Below are 23,088 nucleotides of genomic sequence, written 5' to 3'. Positions count from 1 at the left end.
GACATGTTCTCCTTCTTCCTTAACCGAGGTTTCCCACCCATGGTGGTTGACAGGGCCCTCAACCGTGTCCGGCCCATCTCCCGCGCATCCGCCCTCACACCTTCCTCTCCCTCCCAGAACCATGATAGGGTCCCCCTTGTCCTCACTTATCACCCCACCAGCCTCCACGTTCAAAGGATCATCCTCCGCCATTGCCACCAACTCCTGCATGATGCCACCACCAAACACATCTTCCCTTCACCCCCCCCGGCGGCTTTCCGCAGGGATCGTTCCCTCCAGGACACCCTGGTCCACTCCTCCATCACTCCCTACACTTCAACCTCCTCCCACGGCACCTTCCCATTCAATCGCAGAAGGTGCAACACCTGCCCCTTTACTTGCCCCCTCCTCACCGTCCAAGGGCCCAAACACTCCTTTCAGGTGAAGCAGCATTTCACTTGCAGTTCCCTCAATTTAGTTACTGCATTCGTTGCTCCCAGTGTGGTCTCCTCTACACTGGAGAGACCAAACGCAGACTGGGTGATCGCTTTGCGGAACACCTTCGGTCTGTCCGCAAGCATGACCCAGACCTCCCTGTCGCTTGCCATTTCAACATTCCACCCTGCTCTCATGCCCACATGTCCGTCCTTGGCCTGCTGCAATGTTCCAGTGAAGCTCAACGCAAACTGGAGGAACAGCACCTCATCTTCCGACTAGGCACTTTACAGCCTTCCGGACTGAATATTGAGTTCAACGATTTCAGATCATGAACTCTCTCCTCCATCCCCACCCCCTTTCCGATCCCCCTTTTTTCCAATAATTTATAATTTTTAAATATATTTTCCTTTTCCCATCTATTTTTAAGTTTATTTCGATCTATTGTTTTATCTCCACCTTTTAGCCCATTTCAATCCCTTCCCCCCTTCCCCCCACCCCATCCCCATTAGGGCCATCTGCCACTAGCTTGTCCTGCTTGCTACCCTTAGATTCCTTAGATAGTATCACCACCGTCAACACCCCTTTGTCCTTTTGTCTATGACATCTTTGGCAGTCTCTTCTTTGGCTTCACCTATCACTGGCCCCCTATCGAGCTCTACCTGTCCCACTCCCCTCTACCAGCTTATATTTCACTCCATTTCTCTATTTCCTTAGTTCTGATGAAGGGTCATACGGATTCGAAACGTCAACTGTATTCATCTCTGCAGATGCTGTCAGACCTGCTGAGTTTTTCTGGGTATTTTTGTTTTTGTTCTAGATTTCCAGCATTTGCAGTATTTTGCTTTTATCTTACTACTTTTGAGGTCCTGCTTGCTAATTTCCTACCCAGCTCCCTAAATTCTGACTGCAGGATCATTTCTCTCTTTCTGCCTATGTCGTTCGTACCAATGTGAAGCAAAGCTGCTGGCTGTTCACCTTCCTCCTTAAGGGTCCTCTGCAGCATGTTCAGTGACATTCTTGACTCTGGCACCAGGGAAGCAACACCATCCTGGATTCATGTCTGCGTCTGGAGAAAGACCTGTCTATTCCCATAACTATTGAATCATCTATCATTATTGCTCTTCCAGTCTTCCTTGACTCCCTCTGTACAGCTGTGCCATGAACATGGCTCTGTCCCAGATGAACCATCGATTAATCACAACTGAATACTGGTTGGAGAGTGGAATGCACTCAGGGGACTCGTGCATTACCTCTCTGTTTCTCCTTGACTGTTTGGTGGTCATCCATTTCCTCTCTCTCTGCATACTCTTAAGCAATGGAATGAGCGCATCTATAAATGTTCTATCCACAAAAATCTCAACTTCATGGATGCACCACAGTGAGGCCAGCTGCTGCTCAAGTTCCAAAACTAAGAGCTCAAACTCCTGTAACTGATGACATTTCCTGCACTAATGGTTATCCAGGACATGAGATTTGTCCTGGAGTTCCCACATAGCACAGGATGCACACTCTAGTGATTGGAGCAGCCCTGTCATTCCTGTTAGTTAATAACCTTGCTACTGCTAATAAACCTTACTGCTGCTAATACACTGCTAATTTAGCAATGCTAATAAGCCTTATTAATGCCAGTAAACCCTACTAATACTTAATACACCTTACTAATAGTAATAAACCTTATCTTTTAAAAAAGAAAGATAAGATTGACCAGTTTATTCCATTGTTCAGGTAAGATAAGAAATTCTCACTATCCAATCACCCACCTGCTTCCTTGTGAGATAACATCTTGATTTTTCTTTCCAAATGCAGGCTCTGAACCTACAGTCTGGCTCCTGGTGGATTTATACTTTATGCCCCGCTGTGTTCTCACTCCTTCCCATCAGTCCTGAGTGAACTCTTGCTCTGTCCTGCATTACTTCATGCCGTGCTGTGTTCCCGCTCCTTCCCACTGCTTTCACAGTCACTGTTTCACTAATTACCTTTTCAGCCTTGCAGCCCATTTTTGCACCAAAATCACTGCTTAGCGGGAAGAGCTTCAAGCAGGCCCAGGAAAGTAGGAGCAGCTCAACAGCACCACCATTGCAGTCAAGCAACAAACTGGGACCAGTTAAAGCTGTAGCCACTTAAGGTACTGCAACTCAGGGATCCGCAGAAACAGTCCTTAAGGGTCTGTGAAAAGTCACTGATAATCCTACTGACCCTGCAAAAGAGCCACAGGATGACCACAAAATTTCTAACATGTAATTGGAAGGCAGTAGACCTCCTCTCCGAGTTCACTCTGTTCAGACAACGCATAGAATTATGTTTTCTGGACCTCAATATTTCTGAACCAGATAAACAAACCATAAATATTGAAATTGCTATCGACAATGATGCCTTCACAGACTGATCCTCCACAGACCTCAGTTCTATCAGACCTTAAAAATCGGAACAAGATAGGACAACACTCAAAGATCAATGATGAGTGAAGGTAACTTCAGAATACATCATCTGGAATTCATGTCCTTTAGGCAAGAGCCAAAGGAAGTTATTCATCATTCATAAGTGAATGCAGAGACAAGGAGCTTGATTGCAACTTTATGTGACTGAACTGGTTGACAGAATAATCGAATTTGTGATAGCATCTACACCAGCAGAAGCATTGCAAAAGACCTCTTAGACAAACCCAAAAGTTACAACATGGCAGCACAACTAAAAAGCGGACACAAGTATAAAGCCATACAGCTACGTGTAATTCAACCACCATTGGCATGATAACCAACATAGTCAAACCTAGTAAGCAATGCAGGTGGTGCAGCCTCATACATGCACTCAAAAATTGTCCACAATATATGCAAGGCAGGCAGCACCAGAGGACACTGGAAACGCCAGTACAGAAAGAAAAGGCCAGAACAATTGGTTCAATATCATCAAAAGCCACTACCAGAGGCCAGACAGGTACAGCATCCTAAGCAATCAGGAGCACATACCAGACATCGCTAGAAGAAGATCCATGAAATGTCTAGCAAAGCTATGTGGTCAGATGGTGAGAATGACCAGAATATACAAGCACAAAGTGAGCAGACATTCCACACAGTGAACATCAGAGTGTGAGAATGTATTGCCATAGTGATACCATCAGAAGGCTTTGCCATCATCCAGATTATATGCCCACAGATGCAGGGACAGCATAAATTGTATGCAAAACTGGATACAGGTGCAGGTGCAAATATCCTTCCACTTTGCACATTGAAATGTGTGTACCCAAAATGTGGTAAGTGATGGCTCAACCAACCACTGCCAAACTTACCATGCACAATGGCTTAGAGATTCCATCCATCCATTAAGGATGAGATTGCAGAATACTTGGAAGTGCATGGTAAAATAGGGCAAAGTCAGCATGGTTTCATCAAGGGGAGGTCATGCCTGACAAATCTGTTAGAATTCTTTGAGGAGGTAACGAGTAGGTTAGACAAAGGAGAGCCAATGGATGTTATCTACTTGGACTTCCAGAAGGCCTTTGATAAGGTGCCGCACAGGAGGCTGCTCAGTAAAATAAGAGCCCATGGTGTTAGAGGCAAGGTACTAGCATGGATAGAAGATTGGCTGTCTGGCAGGAGGCAGAGAGTGGGGATAAGGGGGTCCTTCTCAGGATGGCGGCTGGTGACTAGTGGATTTCCGCAGGGGTCAGTGTTGGGACCACAACTTTTCACTTTATACATTAATGATCTAGATGAAGGAACTGAGGGCATCCTGGCTAAGTTTGCAGATGACACAAAGATAGGTGGAAGAACAGGTAGTATTGAGGAGGCAGGGAGGCTGCAGAAGGATTTGGACAGGTTAGGAGAATGGGCAAAGAAGTGGCAGATGGAATACAACGTGGGCAAGTGTGAGGTCATGCACTTTGGTAGGAAGAATAGAGGCATAGACTATTTTCTAAATGGGGAGAGAATTCAGAAATCTGGAGTGCAAAGGGACTTGGGAGTCCTAGTCCAGGATTCTCTTAAGGTTAACTTGCAGGTTGAGTCGGTAGTTAGGAAGGCAAATGCAATGTTGGCATTTATTTCGAGAGGACTAGAATATAAAAGCAGGGATGTGCTGCTGAGGCTTTATAAGGCTCTGGTCAGACCACATTTAGAATATTGTGAGCAATTTTGGGCCCGGTATCTCAGGAAGGATGTGCTGGCCCTGGAGAGGGTCCAGAGGAGGTTCACGAGAATGATCCCAGGAATGAAAGGCTTAACATATGAGGAACATTTGAGGACTCTGGGTCTATACTCGATGGAGTTTAGAAGGATGAGGGGGGATCTGATTGAAACTTACAGAATACTGAAAGGCCTGGATAGAGTGGACATGGGGAAGATGTTTCCATTAGTAGGAGAGACTAGGACCCGAGGGCACAGCCTCAGAGTAAAGGGAAGACCTTTTAGAACAGAGATGAGGAGAAACTTCTTTAGCCAGAGAGTGGTGAATCTATGGAATTCATTGCCACAGAAGGCTGTGGAGGCCAGGTCATTGAGTGTATTTAAAACCGAGATAGATAGGTTCTTGATTGGTAAGGGGATCAAAGGTTACGGGGAGAAGAGGAGAGAATGGGGTTGAGAAACTTATCAGCCATGTTTGAATGGCGGAGCAGACTCGATGGGCCGAATAGCCTAATTTCTGCTCCTATGTCTTATGGTCTTATGGTCATCGTTGAGATTCATTACACTCAAGTGTCAATACAACAACTGACCCTTGAATTTTTCGAAGTGCTCTGCTGTGACATCTTTAATAATAGCTTCTAACATTTTCCCTATGACAGATGTTAGGCTAACTGACCTGTAGTTTCCTGCTTTCTGTCTCCCTCCCTTTTTGAATAAAGGAGTTATATTTTCTAGTTTCCAATCTAATAGAACTTTCACCGAATCTAGAGAATTTTGGAAAATTAAAACCAGTGCATCAACTATCTCACTAACCACTTCTTTCAAAACCTTAGGGTGAAGTCCATCCGGACCTGGGGATTTGTCAGCCCCGCAGCCCCAACAATTTGCCTCACTGATTGTAATTTTCCCGAGTTTCTCCCTCCCTTCCATTTCCTGATTTACAGCTATTTCCGGGATGTTACTTGTGTCCTCTATAGTGAAGACCGAAGCAAAATATCTGATTAATTAATTCACCATCTCCCTACTTTTCATTATCAATTCCCCAGATGCACTCTCTATAGGACCAATGCTCACTTTGTTAACTCTTTTCTTATTTAAATATCTATAGAAACTCTTACTATCCATCTTTATGTTACTTGCTCACTTTCCTTCACAGTCTAATTTTTCCCTCCTTGTTAATATTTTTGTCATTCTTTGTTGTTCTTTATATTCTTTCCAATCTTCTGACCTGCCACCTGTCTTTGTGTAATCATATGATTTTTCTTTAAGTTTGATACTGTCTTTAACTTTTTTAGTTCACCACAGATGGTGGGCCCTGCCCTTGGAATTTTTCTTTCTCACTGGAATGTATATATTCTGTGAATTCTGAAATTCCCTTTACATGTCTGCAACTGAACTTCTATTGACATGTCCCTTAACCTCATTTGCCAGTTCACTTTACCTAGCTCTGCTTTCATGCCCTCATATTTGCCCTTATTTAAGTTTAAAGTACTAGTCTTGGATGCACTCAATTCTCTCTCAAAATAGATGTAAAATTCAATTGTATTATGATTGCTGTTACCTTGGGGTGCCTTGCACAATACCAGATCTAGTATAACCTGCTCTTTGGTTCCTCTAGAACGTGCTGTTCTTAGAAATGATCCCAAAAACATTCTATGAACTCCTCATCTACGCTACCTTGCCATCTGATTTTTTCCAGTCTATATGTAGATTAAAATCCTCTATGATTATTTCTGTACCTTTCTGGGAAGCTCCCATTATCTCTTCTTTTATACTCTGCCATTCTGTGTAGTTATAATTAGGGGACCACAAGTGACTCCTTGACTTTATCATTCCTCATCTCAACCCAAACTGTTTCTACATGCTGGTTTCCTGAACTTAGGTCATCCCTCTCTAATGTGCTCATACCATCATTAATGAACAGAACCACCCCTCCACCTTTTCCTAACTTCCTGACCTTTCTAAATGTCACATGCCCTTCAATATTCAGTCCCAATCTATGTCATCCTGTAGCCATGTCTCTGTAATAGCTATCAAACTGTACTTATTTATTTCTATTTGCGCTATCAGTTCATCTGTTTTTGTTTTGACTGCTATGCATGTTTAGATACAGAGCCTTTAGTTCTGTCCTTTTATTATATTTGTAGCATCTAGCCTTATCTGCTGATTTACTCTTAGATTGGTACTCTCTGTCCCTTCTTGTCACTGTCTGTTTATCATTTCCCAGATTAATACTGGTCTCTCTTGCCTTGTCTCTGCTCTTTGGTTTACCCACATCTTTGATCCCTTGCCCCCACTATTCAGTTTGAAACCCTCTCTACTTCCCTAGTTAGGAGGCTCACGAGGACACCAGCCCCAGCAGGGTTCAGGTGTAGACCGACCCAACGGTACAGATCCCACTTTCCCCAATACTGTGCCACTGCCCCACAAAGCGTAACCCACTTCTCCCACACCCAGTCTTTGAGCCACGTATTCATTTCTCTAATCTTATTTGTCCTTTGCCAATTTGCACGTGGTTCAGGTAATAATCCAGAGATTATTACCTTTGAGGTTCTGCTTCTTAATTTGGTGCCTAGCTTGTCATACTGGCTATGCAGAGCCTCATTCCTCATCGTACCTATGTCATTGGTACCTATGTGCACCACAACCATTGGATCCTCCCTCTCCCACGACAAGTTCCTCTCCAGCCCTGAGCAGATATCCCGCACCCTGGCACCAGGTAGGCAACACAACCACCTGGACTCTTATTCTTTGCTACAGAGAACAGTGTCAATCCCCCTCACTCTATTGTCCTCTACTACCACAACATTCCTGTTTGCTGCCCCCACTTGAATGGCTTCCTGTACCTCGGTGCCATGGTCAGTTTGCTCATCCATCCTGCAGCCCCCACTCTCACTCAAACAGGCTGAGAGAACCTCAAACCTATTGGACAATTGCAGACGCTCAGAACTCCTGCATTCTGGCCCCCTGGGTCCCCTTACCTGCCTCACTCGCAGTCACACCCTCCTGTCCCTGGCCACTGACCAAATCAGAAGACCCTATCCTAAGTGGTTTGACTGACCCCTGGTACAAAGCATCCAGGTAACTTTTTCCCCTCCCTGATGTGTCACAGTGTCTGCAGCTCAGCCTCCAGCTCAATGACTCTGAGCTGAAGTTCCTCAAACCGCAAACGCTTACTGCAGACCTGTTTGCCCTAGATCTTTGCTGCACTGCCTCCAAGTCAAGTACATCTTTCCTTAGATATGGAGACCAAAATTGCAGTCAGTACCTCAGGTGTGATCTCACCACAGTTCTGTGGAACATCGGATTGCTATTCATGAGACTGTAACTGGAACTAACCTTTGGAGTGAACACAACAGCGGAACCTCCACTCATTCCTAGGATTGGAGCTGATACTTGTGCAGAGATAAAGTCCAGAATTTGTGCGACAGCCTCAGATTCAATATCATCTTCAAAGATAACAGCATGGATTCTGGATCTGGTCAGCACATCACAAATGTGAGTGATCAGGCTCCTGGGATTGGTGTTGTTCACTATCACTGTGATGGCGTTGATTTGTACAGGCAGGTCCTGGTAGGTCTCTCGATTAAAGCTGCCCCTGATTTCCATGTGATACCAAGAGCCTCCGAGTACAACAGCTATGTTAACAGTAGGTTGGCTGGATTCCCTGGCGAAAGCAGATTCTACCGCAGAAAGGAAGAGAACAGTCTGTAGCATTTGCTCCATGGTGTGGTCCAGTCCCAAAGGCTCACTAAAGAAAAACAAGGGTCACCCAGTTAAGATAAATCTACAACTATTTGCATTTATACCAGTCACTGGTTTGGTATTATAAACAAGGAGACAAAGACTAATGTCTCCAATTGGGGTGGTTGGGGGGGGGGAGAGGGGCAGAGATTAAGGGGAATGGAATTAGAAGTAATGTAGAAAATTGGGTACAAAACTGCTTAGAACTGTGGAAATAGAAAATAGGATGCAAGAGCAGTTTTTCAATGTGGTTGGGAGTATGTTGTGGAGTCCCACGGGATTCAGCTATGGGGCCATTTCTGTTTCACTGTGTCAATGAATGATCTGGATATAAGCCTAGAGGAATTGGTGTCCAGACAATAGGAGACATGGTGAAAAATTCTGAAGAACAGAGAGCTGCTAGGAATGTTGATAAGATGGTGGACAAGATCATAAAATGTGCCATGGAGTTCAATGCCAGTTAATGTCAGGTGTTACATTTTGGTTTAAAAAGTGTTTATTCTATTTTGAAAGCTGGGTCATGGGGAAGAACATAATGACCTGGGGTTTCAGGTTTGCCAAACATTAAACGTAGCACCTCAAATGGATAAGGTCATAAAAACTAATGAAATCCTGGGTTTAATGACAAGAATATAGATTAGATAAGTCAGTAATGAATAAGCTAAATAAAACCTTTGTAAGACCACAGCTGTGGTGATGGACTCCACACTGCAGAAACTCACCAAGTTCGAACCTTCCAAACCCACGACCACTGCCATCTAGAAGGACAAGGGTAGCAGATATATGGGAACACCACCACCTGCAAGTTCCCCTCCAAGCCGCTCACCATCCTGACATGGAAATATATCACCGTTCCTTCACTGTCACTGGGTCAAAATCCTGGAACTCCCTCCCTAATAGCACTGTGGGTGTACCTACACCACATGGACTGCAGAGGTTCAAGAAGGCAGCTCACCACCACCTTCTCAAGGGTAACTAGTGACAGACAATAAATGCTGGCCTTGCCAGCAAAGCCCACATCCCTTGAATGAATAAAAAAAACTATTGCAAGATGCTGAGGCTATAGAGATTCACAAGGATGTTGATTGACCTGGGATTGATAAAAATACAAGGAAGAACTTTGAACTGTTTTCATTGGAATAGAAGAGATTAAGAGGTGGTTTGATATTAGTGATTAAAACTTTTAATGATGATATTGTCAATGAAAATGGAGGGCATGTTGAATAATTACTTTGTGTCAGTTTCTACAGTAGAGGAAGAGGTCAGCATGGAAACTCATATTGAATCAGGAATAGGACCTCCCCAGAATTAATGTAAGCACAATAACAGTCATGAAGAAAATAATGATATTAAAGACTGACAAATAACCAGGACCAGGTGGTTTCCATCCCAGAGTTTTAAAGGAAGAGGGCAAGAAAATTGCCGATGCTCTAAATATAATCTTCCAAAGTTCTCTTAATTCGAAAACCATCCCTTTAGTTTGGAAAATTATGCATGTCACTCTGATATTTAAGAAAAGTGGGTGAGGGAAAGTAGGGAATTATAGACCAGTTAGCCAAACATCTGTTGTCAAGAAATTGCTAGACTCAATAATTAATGATAGAGTGACTGAACACTCAAATTTTTCAGCTGATCAGAGAGGGGCAGCATGGAGTTGTAAAGGGAAACTCATGTCTGATGAACCTGATTAAATTATAGTCACCTGAAGAGGTGACTAAATTAGTGGACAGTGAAATGTCCACAGATATTATTTATGTGGCCTTCAGAAGGTATTTGATTAAGTCCCTCATAAGAAACTTTTCAAGTTCATGAAATTGAAAGAAAATTATTGACCTGGTTATGAAATTGATTGAGCAGCAGAAGACATGGAGTAGGCGTTAGAGGCAGATACTCTATTAGGCAGCAAGTGACTAACAGTGTCCTAGCAGGATTTATGTTGGGGCCTAACTATTCATCATATTTATTACTGATTTAGATGATGGGATAGAAAACCACGGATCCAAATTCATTAACAACCTTAAGCAAAAAGTGATCTTGGAACAGAGTGTTTTGTGAACAGAGTGTTTTGTGAACAGAGTGTTTTGTGAACAGAGTGCTCAGTTCAGAATTTGGGACAGAGGGGGAAATAGGTGCTGCTTTTCATTCTTTTGTGTTTTTTTTCTCTAGTTGCTGGTGAGTGTCCTTCTTATGTCTCTAAGTGAGGAGACTGCAACTTGCTATTACCTTGTTAAATCAATAACTAGTTAACAAACGAAATAAATAAATAAGGTGAGACAGACATGGCAGAGCAGGTGGTGCGCCATGACTACAACATGTTCAAGTTTGTGCAATGCAGACCTGTCAACCATACCTGTGCTAAGTACCTGCAGCTTGTGAAACGTCGGCTGAATGTTATTTTCTCCCCCCGCTGCAGGAGGCAGCTGGCACGATGGGGAGGTGTCAGATTGGTTGCAATGGCAGCCGTCCTCCACTAGAATTTTACGAGAAGCAGAAGAAGAATAAGGAAGCCTGCCAGCCCTTAGGCCAATTGATGCTCTTAAGTAGCCAATTAATGGCCATATAAGAGCCTCTTCCCTCAGCTGTTGGTATTTTACCAGTGGCAGGGTTGCCAATGCCAAATGCAAGACTGCCAAGTTACACCCTGGTAGCCTCACTGCAGTCTTAGAGAGGGAAGCTCTTTCACCAGGTTGGGCACACTTTGCCCCCAAGGAGGGTTCCCCCTACCCACCACAGTGGAAAGTGCCGCACCATTTGATCACATTTCCTGAACTTCTGATTGTTCTGCCTGCCCCACTCGCTGGGCCCGGCAAAGCCATCCCAATTCCCTGCTATCCCAGCCTTCATTGCTGCTCCTGATCAATGACTCTCTGCAGTCCCAGCAGTGGCCATGGCCTCTGGTGGCGCTGCTGGTACTGAAGAGCTGCTGAGTTTGGTAGCATGAGTGGACAATATGGCGAGAAGGTGAAAAATCGGTTTTAAAACATTGTGAAACCAGTTTCCGATTGTCCGCTCAGCCCGTCGCTGGCGGACTGCGTTCTCTGTCATCGGACGTTGAGAGCCTCATTGTAATACATCAGCATATCTGTATAAGGCCAGCCCACCGGACTCATCCTGTCTCACTGAGATGTCCGTCCACGTCAGCAGGAAAACAACCAGTGCAGAACACGTCTTGACAACTGTGACATGCTGAAGTTGGGACTTACCACCAGGCCCTGCTCACATTGTGGACATCCAAGGGGCAGGAGATGCTGGAGCCTGGCAGCATCAGCACACGGGAGGAACACCCATGACCTGCTGGGTGGATTCTCATGGACACGGCTCAGCTGCGAATCAGCTCATGGGAGTTGGAAAGTCACCATTGATGCTCACAACAGATGATGGTCGAGGGGGTGGGAGAGGAAAGCCTAATATCGACTGGGAGAGGTAGAGGTGTTGGGATGGGGTAAGGTTAGGAGGGGGAAAATGAAGGTGTTGGGATAGAGGCTGGGGGGGAAATGAAGGTGTTGCGGGGAGAGGTTGGGGGGGAGGGAGTGCTGAGGGCAGGAGGGGGTAATGGGAGAGAAGGTGGCAACCGAGGAGGTAAATGTAAGGGAGGGGGATGGTAAAATGGAAGGAGTTCAGAGGGGGGAAGGAGTGCGGGGAGGGAAGGGTGTGAGGGTGAAGGAAGGAGTCAGGAAGGGGGAAGGAGTAAGGCTAGATGAAGAAGTGAGGCTGGAGGAAGAGGTAAGGCTGGAGGAAGGAGTCAGGAGGAAGGAAGGACTGAGGGTGGCAGGAGAAGTGACGGTGTCTGAGGGAGCCAGGAAGGGGGAATCCCGGGGGCGGGGGAGTGGGAGGACTAAGGATGGGGGAAGGGGATCCTGGGGGAGGGGTTCCAGGGGAGCAAGGGGTCTGGAGGGGGGAAGTGTCTGGAGGAGGTGATGTCTGGGTGAAAGTGTCTGATAACTGCCTCCTGGGGAGTGAACTGAGGGTGGGTGAGGGTATGAGGGAATGGTGAGAATGACCGAGGACAGAGTGAGGCGAGAGGGCGGGAGGATGAGGGTTCGATGGTCGCGGTAGGAGGGATGGCGAGGGTGGTTGGTGGGAACTTGGAGGCAGACACCTGGGGGTGGGAGGTCGGAGGTCGGGGGGTGGTGGTGAATGTGGATGGGGGTGGGATTTTCAGGAAGGAAAGGAACGTAGACGTTCACCTGGACATCCCCCGAGGGAAAGGGTTGTGGCTGGTAGGTGACGGTGGGGAGGTGGAAGGTGATACCGGGGGTGTGGACAGTGATGGGGGAGAGGAAATGGGTGACGGGGGGAGAGGAAAAGATGGGGAGGGAATGAAAAATTGATTCCAGACCGTGCTGTCCAAATCGAAAGTGAGGGGAGCCTCGTATTGGACGGGCACAGGTGCTGCCTGGGAGTGTGGTCAGCGGGTGGCCGGAGATGCAGGTCAGCTCAGATGGACACTGAAAGTGACCCCCAGCAGCAGCATTGAAAATGCTCAGGACATCGAGGTGAGTGTAACAGGTGGAGGGTCCGCGTGTCAGGGAGAGAGCTTGTATGAGGCTCCGAAAGGCCCTGCCCCCCCCCCCCACACACACACACACACACACACACACACACACCTCGCCCTCCAGAATCACTCGGGGGCCGGCTGCTCCCTCTGCAGTGACAGACGATGAGGTTGAGGGGGTCACAGGCAAAGGGGGACTCAGAGGGAGAGGACAGCCTCTGAGATTCCTGAATGGATGATCCAGGGGTGTCCAGCTGCTGTTCCCCCTCCCTTCGCGTGCCCGAGGGCCCCGGCCTGACTCCTTGAGGGGACGGAGCAGCTGGAGGGATGTTGAGGTGCCCTGTTTTCTTCTCGTGTTGCCACAGCTGGAACTCCGCCATGGCTGCGGCGATGGGGTGCAGGTCTGCACCGCAGCTCCGCGTTCTGCTGGACCAAGGTCTCCATGGCGTCCGCCACCCTCCTCCCTACACACACATGTGGGCACCACTTCATCAGACAGCAGGCAGACACACTCCTTTGACTCATGTGCCACTCTGTTGAGGGCTCCCAACACTCTGTGTGATGTTCCCTCACCTTCTGCTGACTCTCCAGGATGGGTTAGAAGGCGGAATCCAGAGGTTCATCATCTGACTCGGGCCTCACAGATGCCTCTTCCCCATCAGTCCTCCGAGTGCCAGGGCGCTTGGCTGAACCTGCCTCCTGCTGCTGCGGACACATGTCCGTGTGGTGACCACCAGGTTGTGAACCTGAGCCTGCTCTAGATCTAGGTCCCACCGAGCTGTGTGTCTCTGCGTTGGTGCAGGGTGTGGGTAAGCGCTGTGAGGGGTCTTCCAGGCTGCTTATTTCCAGCTCTTCAATGGAGGAGTTGTCCTCTTGGCTGGAGGTGAGGACCTGGATGGAGCTGAGGGACTGGCTGGCTGAGGGTGTCGGTCACTTGGCAGAGCTCCCTGTGAACCAAAGTAGAGATGATTAGTGTATGGCAGCAGAGTTAAAAGCAGGAGAGGGAGCACTTACATTTGCAGTGAGAGAGGGATGATGTGATGCAAGATCCTCAGGTTCACCACCAACTTCATCATCACCACAGGCACGGTCCATGTCCTCACCAGTCAGTGTGATGGCACACTCCCCAAAGTGAGTGAGGGGCCTAATATGGGCTACTTCACCCCTGGTTTGGGACCTCTCCCTGCTGTTATAAGCCAGCTTCTCCTGCATGGAAACAGATGGAGAGAGTGTGAGTGGGACACATGGCTCTGTGTGGAATGTTTGTGTGGTGAGCGGAGCCAGGGACAGGATGAGGACGTGAGCTCCAGAGGGTATGAGCCTGATGGAGATGTGAGGGTGTGTGTGAGAGTTAGTGGCGTTGTCCCTTGAGATGTGAGATCCCTGTGGATGTGTGATGGGTTTGAAAGAGCGTGAGCTGAGAGTGATGGGAAGAGTGAGTTACCCTGGCAGAATGAATGAGACCATTCATCTTGTAGTGGCACTGGGTGGCTGTCCTCTTTTGCAGGGCATTGGCGCTGACCTCCGCTGCCACTGCCTCCCTTGCTGGATTGGTGATGCCGCTGCTCCCCCTGCGGCCAGAGCAGGGGTAGAGGGTATCACAATGGGCCTCCATGGTGTCCAAAAGATGCTCGAGGGATGTGTTACTAGACCTGGGGGCTGCAGTCTTTTTGCCTTTCGGGGCCATCCTGTCTTCTATGCAACAGTCGTGGGCTGGAAACGCTGAGAGGTGTACACAGGGCTGGACTTTAAATATGGCGTCCGGCGTGATGAAGCGGTGAGGTGATGAATGAGAGCCCGCCAACCACGGAGACGGCGTGTTTCCTGGGAATGCATAATTAATGCAGTGGGTTTGGGAAGATACGGTGTGAAAAGCTGCCATTGCGGCCGGCAGGTTAAACGTCATTTTACCCGCCCGCTACTGCGCTTAGTGAAAATCTGGGTCGATTCTGCCCAGGCAGTTTAGTGGAATGGTACATCTGTGAATAAGGTTCATACAAATAATAGTAATGAGAGAAAAATGCTTTATTTGAATGTATGAAGCATTCACAATAAGACAGATGAACTAATGGCACAAATAAAGATAAATGATTTAGATCTAAGCACCATTACAGAGACAGGGTTAAAAGGTAATCAAGATTGGAAATAAATATTCCAGGGTGCACAAAATTTTGAAAAGACAGACAGAATGAAGAAGGAGATGAAGCAGCCCTGGTAATAAAAGATGACATAAAGACAGTAGTGAGAAAGAATCTTGGCTCAGAAGATCAGGAATTAGAATCAGTTTGGGTGGAGATTGGGAATAGCAAGAGTCAGAAAACACTAGAGAGTGTCGTTTATGGGCCTCTAACAGTAGTTATACTATTGGATAGAGCATTAAGCAAAAAATAATTGGAGTTCATAACAAAGGCAGTGCAATTAATTGTAGAGGACTTTAATCTTCATATAGACTGGATCAATCAAATTGGCAAAGTGGATCTGGAAGATGTGTGTGTGTAGAATGTTTTTTTGACAGTTTCCCGGAATGATACACTGTGGAACCAACTAGGGATAAATTTGGATATATATATATCAGATATAGTATTGTACAATGAAGCAGGTTAATCAGTAATTTCATGATAAAAGATGCACAGGGCAAAAGTGATCATAATCCAATTGAATTCCATGTTAGATTTGAAAATGATATACTCCAGCCCCAAACAAGGATCTTAAACTTAAACAAAGCAATTGCATATGTATGAGGGGAGAGCTGGCTAATGTTGATTGGGTAAATAGACTAAAAAGTATGGCACTAAATGAATAGCGGGAAACATTTTTTAAAAATCCAACATGTTGAACAAAAATATATTGCATTAATAAACAAAAAATAAGCAAGACAGATCCATTCCTGGCTTAGTAGAAAAGTTAAGGGCTGGGATTTCCTTTTCCGTTTATGGCAGACGGGTGGGAGCAGAAAATATCGCAAAAAGGCCAAAAATTGGCATGGTGAAACCCGTCCGCGATTGTGCACTGCAGCCTCCAATGACAGGCCGTATTCCGCGATTGTGCACTGCAGCCTCCAATGACAGGCCGCATTCCGCGATTGTGCACTGCAGCCTCCAATGACAGGCCGCATTCCGCGATTGTGTACTGCAGCCTCCAATGACAGGCCGTATTCCGCGATTGTGCACTGCAGCCTCCAATGACAGGCCGTATTCCGCGATTGTGCACTGCAGCCTCCAATGACAGGCCGCATTTCGCGATTGTGCACTGCAGCCTCCAATGACAGGCTGCATTCTGCGATTGTGCACTGCAGCCTCCAATGACAGGCCGCATTTCGCGATTGTGCACTGCAGCCTCCAATGACAGGCCGCATTTCGCGATTGTGCACTGCAGCCTCCAATGACAGGCCGCATTTCGCGATTGTGCACTGCAGTCTCCAATGACAGGCCGTATTTCGCGATTGTGCACTGCAGTATCCAATGACAGGCCGCATTCCGCGATTGTGCACTGCAGCCTCCAATGACAGGCCGCATTTCCTGCCACAGCAAGTCGGCAACATCATTTCAACATATTAACCTTAAGGACTCCTCACCGGAATCATCCCCCAACTCCCTCCACACTGGATCATTAGGGTATGTCGCAATAAGAATGGCGTGTTTCACAATTGTGTATAAGTGATGTGCGCCATGTGGCCTGCACTTCACTCATGACTTTGAGGTTCCTTCACCTACCTTGCATCACTCATTGCTTGTTTTAATCAGCTCCAGGCAGCACCACATTGCCTTCAGCGGGTTGTCACAGACAAGCCTCTACCTACCAGACCAGTGGTGAGGTGGGAGTGGCTTTTAATGGGGTGCAAGCTTAGAAGCCCACTGGGGAAGGGGGGAAACTGCCCTAAGGCATGGGAAGGGGTTGCAGGGCAAGGGCTCCACTGGGGGTTTGGGGGGGTTGGTAGTTAAGAGTGGGGAAAGTTGCATTCAGGCACATGACGGGGGAGGGGGGCGATGGTGCGGGTGTAGCAGGTTAGCATCCTAAGCGCTGGGATGGGGACAGTATGTAACAAGATGACATAAGTCACTTGGGCCACAATGGGAGGAGGGCTGAGCAAAGTAGTTTACATTGTTGAGCTTGCAAAGGCTGTCCTGGCAGGGGGGAGGGCATGTCAGTCCAGTCTCAGTCATGCACAGCATGATGTGTGCAGGGCATTGTCATAACATCACTCACCTCAGTCCCTGGGGTTTCTGACATCCTACTGGGCACAGCTGAGACATGTTAGGAGCTTTTCAATGACAATGCATAGAATCAGGAAAATGAAGCAATGGTGCACATTCATACGAGACTAATCCCGCAAAGTGGCACAAATCGATCTCCTTATATTAACCCCTTGTTCACAGTGTGCAGACTCCCCACAGCAATAGTGAGCTCCAGAGCAATTGGCCAATTGGACAAGCTTGAGAAGTGTGTTACAATCATGGCACTGGCGGCTTCACAGGAGAGAAGCCTCAGGCCCCCCTCAAATAATCTCATGTCCTTACTAAACATTTTCCCTCATGTTTATTCCAAGGTGTGTAGCACTAGTGTGTAGTGAATGAGGGTCCCAGTGCCTGGGCTAAAAGCAGCACATCCAAGTGACTGGCCAAAGCAATTTCTTAGCAGTTGGTCATGTAAAGGGGGATGGGAGTCTGGAAGGAGCACCTTGTAACGTACCCTGCACTGGCCAGGATTTCAGGCCGAATAGTTGCCGACACTTGAACAAAGCCCTTGAGCCCACATTCACTGACAAGTCATTGACAGAAATAAGACCTTTGCAGGCTGATGCTGACTCATGCCTGTTTCTTGTTGATGCTGCAGAGAGGAGACCATCAGGAAGATGCTGCCTGGATTTATTGCTCCTGCACAATCACTTACAGGCAGGACAGATGAAGAAGATTGCGACAGAGACGTCTGGCTCACCAACGGCTGGAGCATAACCCTCAAGGGCATCAGGCCCCCTCTGGCCGCAGAGGATGATGCCCACAGAAACGTCATGTGTAGGTGGCTTGTAAGACTGAGGGTGTACAAGACTCGCATGTCTGATCTGCAGGTGAGTGAGAGACAGTTTCACCAATGCCTGTGCATGTTCAGGGATCTGGGGTCTCACATTTGCCACATTCTCTAGGAATTGGTGCCATGGGAGGGCATCCATTGCCAGTGGCTCTGGAAGTAACAGCTGAACTGAACTCCTACGCCAGTGGCTCCTTCTAGGGCTCTGCTGGGGACCTCTGTGGGATCTCTCAGGCATCCACTCACAAATGCAGACACAAGGTGACAGATGTCCATTTTGCCAAGGCTCAAAATTACATCAATTTCGACAGAGACCAAGCAAGTCATGATGCCAGAGTATTGGCCTTTGTAGAGATTTTCTGGATTTCCACCGGTGCAGGGTGCCATCGACTGCACTCATGTGGCTATAAAGGCTCCCTGGCAATACATAAACAGGAAAGGCTACCACTTGCTCAATGCACAGCTGGTCTCCAACCACAGAAACTTATCCTGCAGGTTTGTGCCAGATTCCCAGGAAGCATCCACGACTCATACACCTTGAGTAGATCGCAGCTCCTTGACATCTTCAAGGGACCACACAGGATCCTGTGCTGCCTCCTTGGTGATAAAGGATGTGGCTGATAACACCAGTGCAGCGGCCTCAGACTCCTGCAGGGAGAAGGTACAACCAACTTCATGCTGCTACCCAAACATTTGTTGAGCACACCAGAGGCATCTTAAAGATGCGATTCCGATGTCTGGACAGGCATGGCGGAGCACTCCAGCACAGTCCCCAGAGTGTCTCATGGATAATTATGGATTGCTGTGCACTGCACTACCTGGCGCTGCACAGGGTGGACTTGCCAGATGCCAACATGGAGGAGCTGCACGTCTCCTCCGATGAGGAGGACATAGGAGAGGATGAGGGCATTGAGTTTGAGGAAGCTGAGGCTGTAGGTCAAAAGGCCATAGCACAGGCCAGACGAGACAGGCGTGTGCCTGAGAGACTCATAGCTACCAGACTCCATGAGGAGGATGATGAATTCCAGTGAGTACTCTCTCCATCATGGTCCAGCATTGCTATTCCTCTCATTTCAACCATGCACTTCAATATGAGAGTGAATAGCTACACAACAGGCTCACATTGTCCTGATCCTCTGAAGGATGATGGAGACACGGGAGCCTGTGTCCTTGCTGAGATGAGGCACTAACTTGAGGAGGGAGTCCCGGCAGCAGATGTCAGAAGGTGCTGCCCTTTCAACTGTCTCTCTCTCTCCAACATCCCAGTCACAGCAGCAGCCTACAAGAGAGCCAGGAGCTGTTCCACTATCATCAGTGGGCTTGTACCCATATGCCTGCAATCTGATAAGGCTCCTCAAGGAGATCCATCTCTAGCAATGGGACAACACATTCTGTATAACATCAATGGTGAAACTGTTCGGTAACACCTGGGCCAAGGCAGCCCAGGGCGTTGTGTGGGTGTACATCCAATCAGAATGACTCAATCCTCTGTGTCACCTTCTTCTCTATGACATTAATGTCTGACACTCTCAGCTAGGGATATCCTCACCTCACTGTGTATGTGGACCAGCTGAGGATGATGACATTCAACCACTTGTGTGCCAGACATTGAAATGCTTCCTCTTTAAGACACATGTTGTGCCCTCATGGCCAACCCTGGCCCTTGTGAATTCCAAAATGCTCAGACATCATGAAGCCCTCAAGGTCTCGAGTCATTGCAAATAAAGAACAGACTTCACCTTCAGCACACCCTCACTCTTATCCCAATGCTGTCCTCAACATTGTCTAAAGCCAAGATGTACACTTCCGGAGCACGCTCAAAGACTCTATTGACTGTCAGAAATCACCATTTGCTCTTGTAACATTTAAGAAGTATTTAGATATTCACTTGCATTGCCATAGCCTCCAGGGCTATGGGCCATGGGATCAGTGTAGTCAGATATTTGTTGACCAGCGTGGACATGATGGGCCGAATGGCCTCCTTCTATTCTGTGAATGTCTATGAGTCTATGCAATTAGCTCACATGTCTCAGCGAGTGTTTAGGTGATGAGACGGACAGCGCTGCCTCCCAACATTGCGACGAGAGCCTTGTGGTCACAGTACAGACAACTACAGGTTGAGAAACGTTGAAGGTTGTAGGATAAAGTGCCAGGGAAATAATGTGGTTGAGACAAGCAGAGCTTCAGCACCTTCAGGTGACAAGGTGCCCCACTTATTGGTGAGTTCAGCAGATGTACACTCGCAAAGTTGGAAATGTGGTTGGCAGACAGGAGCACACATGATCTCGGAGTATGGGGTCATAGCATGAACACTCTGCCAGACAGAGAGCACATGGAGATGCACAACATACGACCCTTTTCCAATCGTGAACACTTTGCTGTCTTTCACCTTCACCTTTCAGGAATGCAGATGACATAGGAGAACACCTCGGCCTCACCAGCCAAGGATAAACATGACATGACCCTGCAAATTATGTAAACGATGTTCTTTCAAGAAGCACACTTAACATTAAGGTTGAGGCATCACTGATGTTGAGAATGATGTGGAAAAGGGCCACGCACTGTGCTGACACTACATAGATGAGAGGCCCATGATAGCGACATCTGCGATAAGTGGGGGAGGGACCATGGCCACATCTGATTGACAGCAACACAGCTCATCATAAAAAGGAGGCATACACAAGAGGAGATGTGAAATGGGTGCAATTTATTTACATTTATGAACATTATATACATGTTGTGAACACCCATGCCACTGTTGTTCTCCTAAATTTTCTTGATCTTCCTAACTCTACTGCTGTGTCTGGGTGAAAGTGGAGGCAGCCTGCCGATGCTATGCTCTGTTATCTGTGATGACTTTGGTGGGCATCCTCTGGAGGCCCGAGACCTGGAGGGCCCCAGCCTGCTTTGCGTGTTCTGCTGTGGGGCAGGTGTACGCTCCTTGGTCTGTGGAGCTCGAGGTGATGGGATCACAGGAAGCGGGGATTGGGATCGTCCAGACAGTCTTGAAGTCACCAGGGTGGATGACTCCAGGGTTTCCAGCTGCTGGTCCTCCTCCGTATGCCCAAGGGCCCCTGGCTGACTCCTTAAGGAGAAAGGGCAGCTGGAGTGAGATCAAGATGCCCTGCCCTTCTCTTGTGTAGCTACTGATGGAGGCCATCAAGGGTTACAGGGAAGGAGTGCTGCTCTTGCAGCAGCGCAGGATCGATGTTCTGCACCAAGGTCTCCATGGCAGCCGCCATCCTACCAGTGTTGACCATGGTGCATTGGGCATGCTGGCACTGTCACCTAGGACTGAACGCGGACGGAATTCTCCATCGTCTGTTGCAATCTGAGGAGTGCAGCTCCCACCCCTTCCTGATGTTCCTGGGATTGTCGCTGCAGCTCCAGCAACTGATTTAGGACCAAGTCTGGAGGCTGGTTATCGGACTGCCTCCAGCAGTCCTCTGAATGTTGGCAGCTTCGGATGTCGCTGCCGCTGTCTGCTGTGGACCAGATTGTGTGCAGTGCTTACCACATTGTGAGCCTGATCCTGCTGTAGAACTAGGTCCCACCGAGCTGTGCTTCTCTGAGCTGGTGGAGGGTGTGGGTGAGCGCCATGAAGGGTCTTTAATGGTGCTGTCCTGAGGTGTAATCGAGCCTTGAGCTAAGGGCCTGGTTGGCTGAGGGCCTCGGGTGCTTCGCAGAGGTGCTTATGAAAGAAAGTAGAGATAATTAGTGCTGGAAGGCAGCTGTAAAACAGGACACATCACTCACAGTATCGTTGTCTGAGGAATGACCTGGTGCTCACGTGGCTGTTTCCCACTGACCTCAATGTCACCGCAGGCACAGTCCATGTCCTCTCCAGTCAGCTCGATGATTCTGTTCTCGAAGGTATCCAGAACCATGAGTTCTGGGTGTTCCAGCCCTGGTCTGGGACCTCTCCCTGTAATTGTGTGTGAGCTTGTCCCGCATAAAGAGAGATGGGATGTGTGAGCAGGGCACATGCCAGGGCAGATGATAAGGATGCCTGGCATGTGTGTGTGGTGAGAGAAGCCATGGATAGGATGAGGACACAAGCACCAGAGGAGCTAAGCCCAATTGGAGCTGAGCCTAGATGAAGCTGTGGGGGTGTGTGTGAGTGAGTGGTGATGCCCCTTGAACTGGCAGTGCATGATATCTCTGCGGGTGTGTGATGGGCTTGTGAGTGTGTGAGTTGAGAGTGATGACATGGTTGGAACGGATGATATCATTCATCCTCTTTCTGAACTGGATGGCTGACCTCCTCTGTGCAGCATTAGCACTGACCTCTGCAGCCACCACTTCCCAAGCAGGAGTGGTGAGGTTGGTGGACCTTCTCCGGCCATCACGATGATAGAGGACATCGCAGCAGCCTCCATGGCATCTAGCAGGCATTCCAATGAAACTTGGGGGTTCCCTTTTGGAGCCATCTCCCTCATCTGTGGCATCCCTGGGCTGCACATATGGACAAAACTGTGCATGGGTGCCATTTAAATATGTCACCCGGAGTGGGGCAGCAGTGAGCTCATGACAGGGCAGGTGAAATGGTCATGATCTGGCATGTTTTCCATACGTGCAAAATTAATGTGCAGAAAGTGGATGATACAATGCGAAAACCCGCCATTGTGGTCGGCAGGTAAATTGCCATTTGCACACCCACTGGCACACTTCTTACAATGAGGGGAAAATCCCGCCCAAGGACAGCATTGGATTAAAATAAAATACATATAATAGTGCAGAGAGTAATAGTAAGCCTGAGCATTGAGAGTGTTTAAGAATCCAGCAAAGGGCAGCCAAAAGATTAATAAAAAGGGAAATAATTGTATCGGCTTTTACAAGTATATAAAAAGGAGGAGAGTAGCTAAAATAAACATTAGTCCCTTAGAAGCAGAGATAGCGGAAATTATCCTTGGGAATGTGGAAACGGCAGAGACAGTAAACAAATATTTTGGGTCTGCCTTCACAGTAAAAGAAAAGAATTACATGCAAGAAATGGAGAGTACCTAAGGGGCTTATAAGAGCAAGAAACTTAAAATAATTAATATCAGCAGAGAAAAGGTATTGAGAAACTTAAGGGACTAAAAACTAACAAATTCCAATTATCTGATGGCCTACATCCTAGGGATCTAAAAGAGGTAGCTGTTGAGATATTAAACGCACTGGTTATGATTTTCCAAAATGCCTTAGATTCTGGAACAGTCCCAGAAGATTGGAAGTTAACAAACATAACACTGCTATTCATGAAGAGAGAGAGAAAGAGAGAGAAGGAAAGACTGTTAGTCTGAC

The 23,088-nt window shown here is 47.6% G+C and overlaps 1 protein-coding gene across 1 annotated transcript in view; it reads right to left on the bottom strand.

Annotated features, from left to right (window-relative positions):
* LOC144667644 (glutamate receptor ionotropic, NMDA 2C-like) overlaps positions 1-21,689 on the bottom strand; it is a 178,668-nt gene extending 156,979 nt beyond the window's left edge. Inside the window, exons 1-2 of the mRNA XM_078529118.1 lie at positions 21,559-21,689; positions 7,878-8,289 (exon numbers count right to left, since the gene is read on the bottom strand). Coding sequence (XP_078385244.1) covers positions 7,878-8,289; positions 21,559-21,689 — 543 coding nt within the window. The remainder of the gene's footprint in view (positions 1-7,877; positions 8,290-21,558) is intronic.
* Between the last annotated feature and the right edge of the window lie 1,399 nt (positions 21,690-23,088).

Source organism: Cetorhinus maximus, chromosome 24 (assembly GCF_964194155.1).
Source record: "Cetorhinus maximus chromosome 24, sCetMax3.hap1.1, whole genome shotgun sequence".
In the NCBI taxonomy this organism is placed as follows: Eukaryota; Metazoa; Chordata; class Chondrichthyes; order Lamniformes; family Cetorhinidae; genus Cetorhinus; species Cetorhinus maximus.
The sequence above is the reverse complement of the archived record's forward strand: the minus strand, read 5'-3'. Positions and strand labels throughout refer to the sequence as shown.